The sequence below is a fragment of the Oryx dammah genome, unplaced genomic scaffold (assembly GCF_014754425.2).
Source record: "Oryx dammah isolate SB20612 unplaced genomic scaffold, SCBI_Odam_1.1 HiC_scaffold_1459, whole genome shotgun sequence".
In the NCBI taxonomy this organism is placed as follows: domain Eukaryota; kingdom Metazoa; phylum Chordata; class Mammalia; order Artiodactyla; family Bovidae; genus Oryx; species Oryx dammah.
Window position 1 is genome coordinate 1 of NW_024071575.1, and position 1,100 is coordinate 1,100.

General features: G+C 48.4%; 1 protein-coding gene across 1 annotated transcript; it reads right to left on the reverse strand.

Annotated features, from left to right (window-relative positions):
- Positions 1 to 6: 6 nt before the first annotated feature.
- Positions 7 to 825, reverse strand: LOC120859534 (olfactory receptor 8A1-like; the record flags this gene model as incomplete). The annotated part of the gene is made up of 1 exon (XM_040235610.1): positions 7 to 825. A coding segment is annotated over exon 1 (816 nt), but the record flags the coding sequence as incomplete, so codon positions are not given.
- Positions 826 to 1,100: the final 275 nt, after the last annotated feature.

A 1,100-nucleotide genomic window follows, 5' to 3' on the forward strand; every position in this document is an offset into this window, starting at 1 on the left:
GGAGGCCACATTCTCCTGGGCCAGGGAGCTGGCCGTGGAGGGTTTCAAGTACATGAAGGCGGTTGTTCCATAGAAAATCCCCACTGCTGCAAAGTGGGAGCTGCAGGTGCTGAAGGCTTTGGACCGTCCCTCTGTGGTGCTGATGCGGAGGATACTGGACAGGATGAAGGTATAGGAAATTAGGACTGTTAAGCTAGTAACTATGATGTTGAATCCAGCCAAAAAGAAGACTGTCATCTCAATGTCATAAGTGCTAAAGCAGGAAAGTTTCATCAGGGGGAGAATGTCACAGAAGTAATGACTGATGAGGTGTTCACAATAGGGCAGTTTCCACATGAGGCCAGTCTCTATGGTTGAGCCAATGAGCCCCATGATATAGACCCCAGCCACCAGCAGGGAGCAGACTCCATGAGACATGATGATGTTGTAAAGCAAAGGTCTGCAGATGGCAACATAGCGGTCATAGGCCATCACTGTCAGCATGTAACACTCAGCAACAACAAACACAATGAAGAAGTAGAGCTGGGCCATGCACCCTGCGTAGGAGATGGTGTTCTTCTCTGACACAAAGTTCACTAGCATCTTAGGGGTAGTGACAGAGGAGTAGCAGAGATCCACAAAGGACAGGTTGCTGAGGAAATAGTACATGGGGGTGTGAAGCTGAGCATTCAGACAAATCAGTGTTATCATGCCCAGGTTCCCTACCATGGTGACTGCATAGATCCCAAGGAAGAGGAAGAAGAGGGGGAGCTGGAGCTCTGGTTGACTTGTTAAACCTCCAAGAATGAACTCTGTGACTGTAGAGTGATTTTCTGCAGCCATTCTCCTCTGGTTGAGGGACCTGTGTGATGTGAGAGAAGAAGTGCATGAAAGGCTGCTTCTTGCACTGCTTGGTGAAGCTAGTTTTGAGAATCTCAGCCAGCTGAGCGATCCTGGTGTCTTTCCTGATGAATATTCCCTCATTCTGCAGTTTGTTTTGGGAGGAAGACAAGACCCTGAGTATTTCAAAGATGAACCAAAAAGGGGGCAAGATCTGGAGCTGCTGTCACTTTCATGGTTCTCAAATAGCCTAGCACAGTGGGTCTGTATTCTTGCCTGGA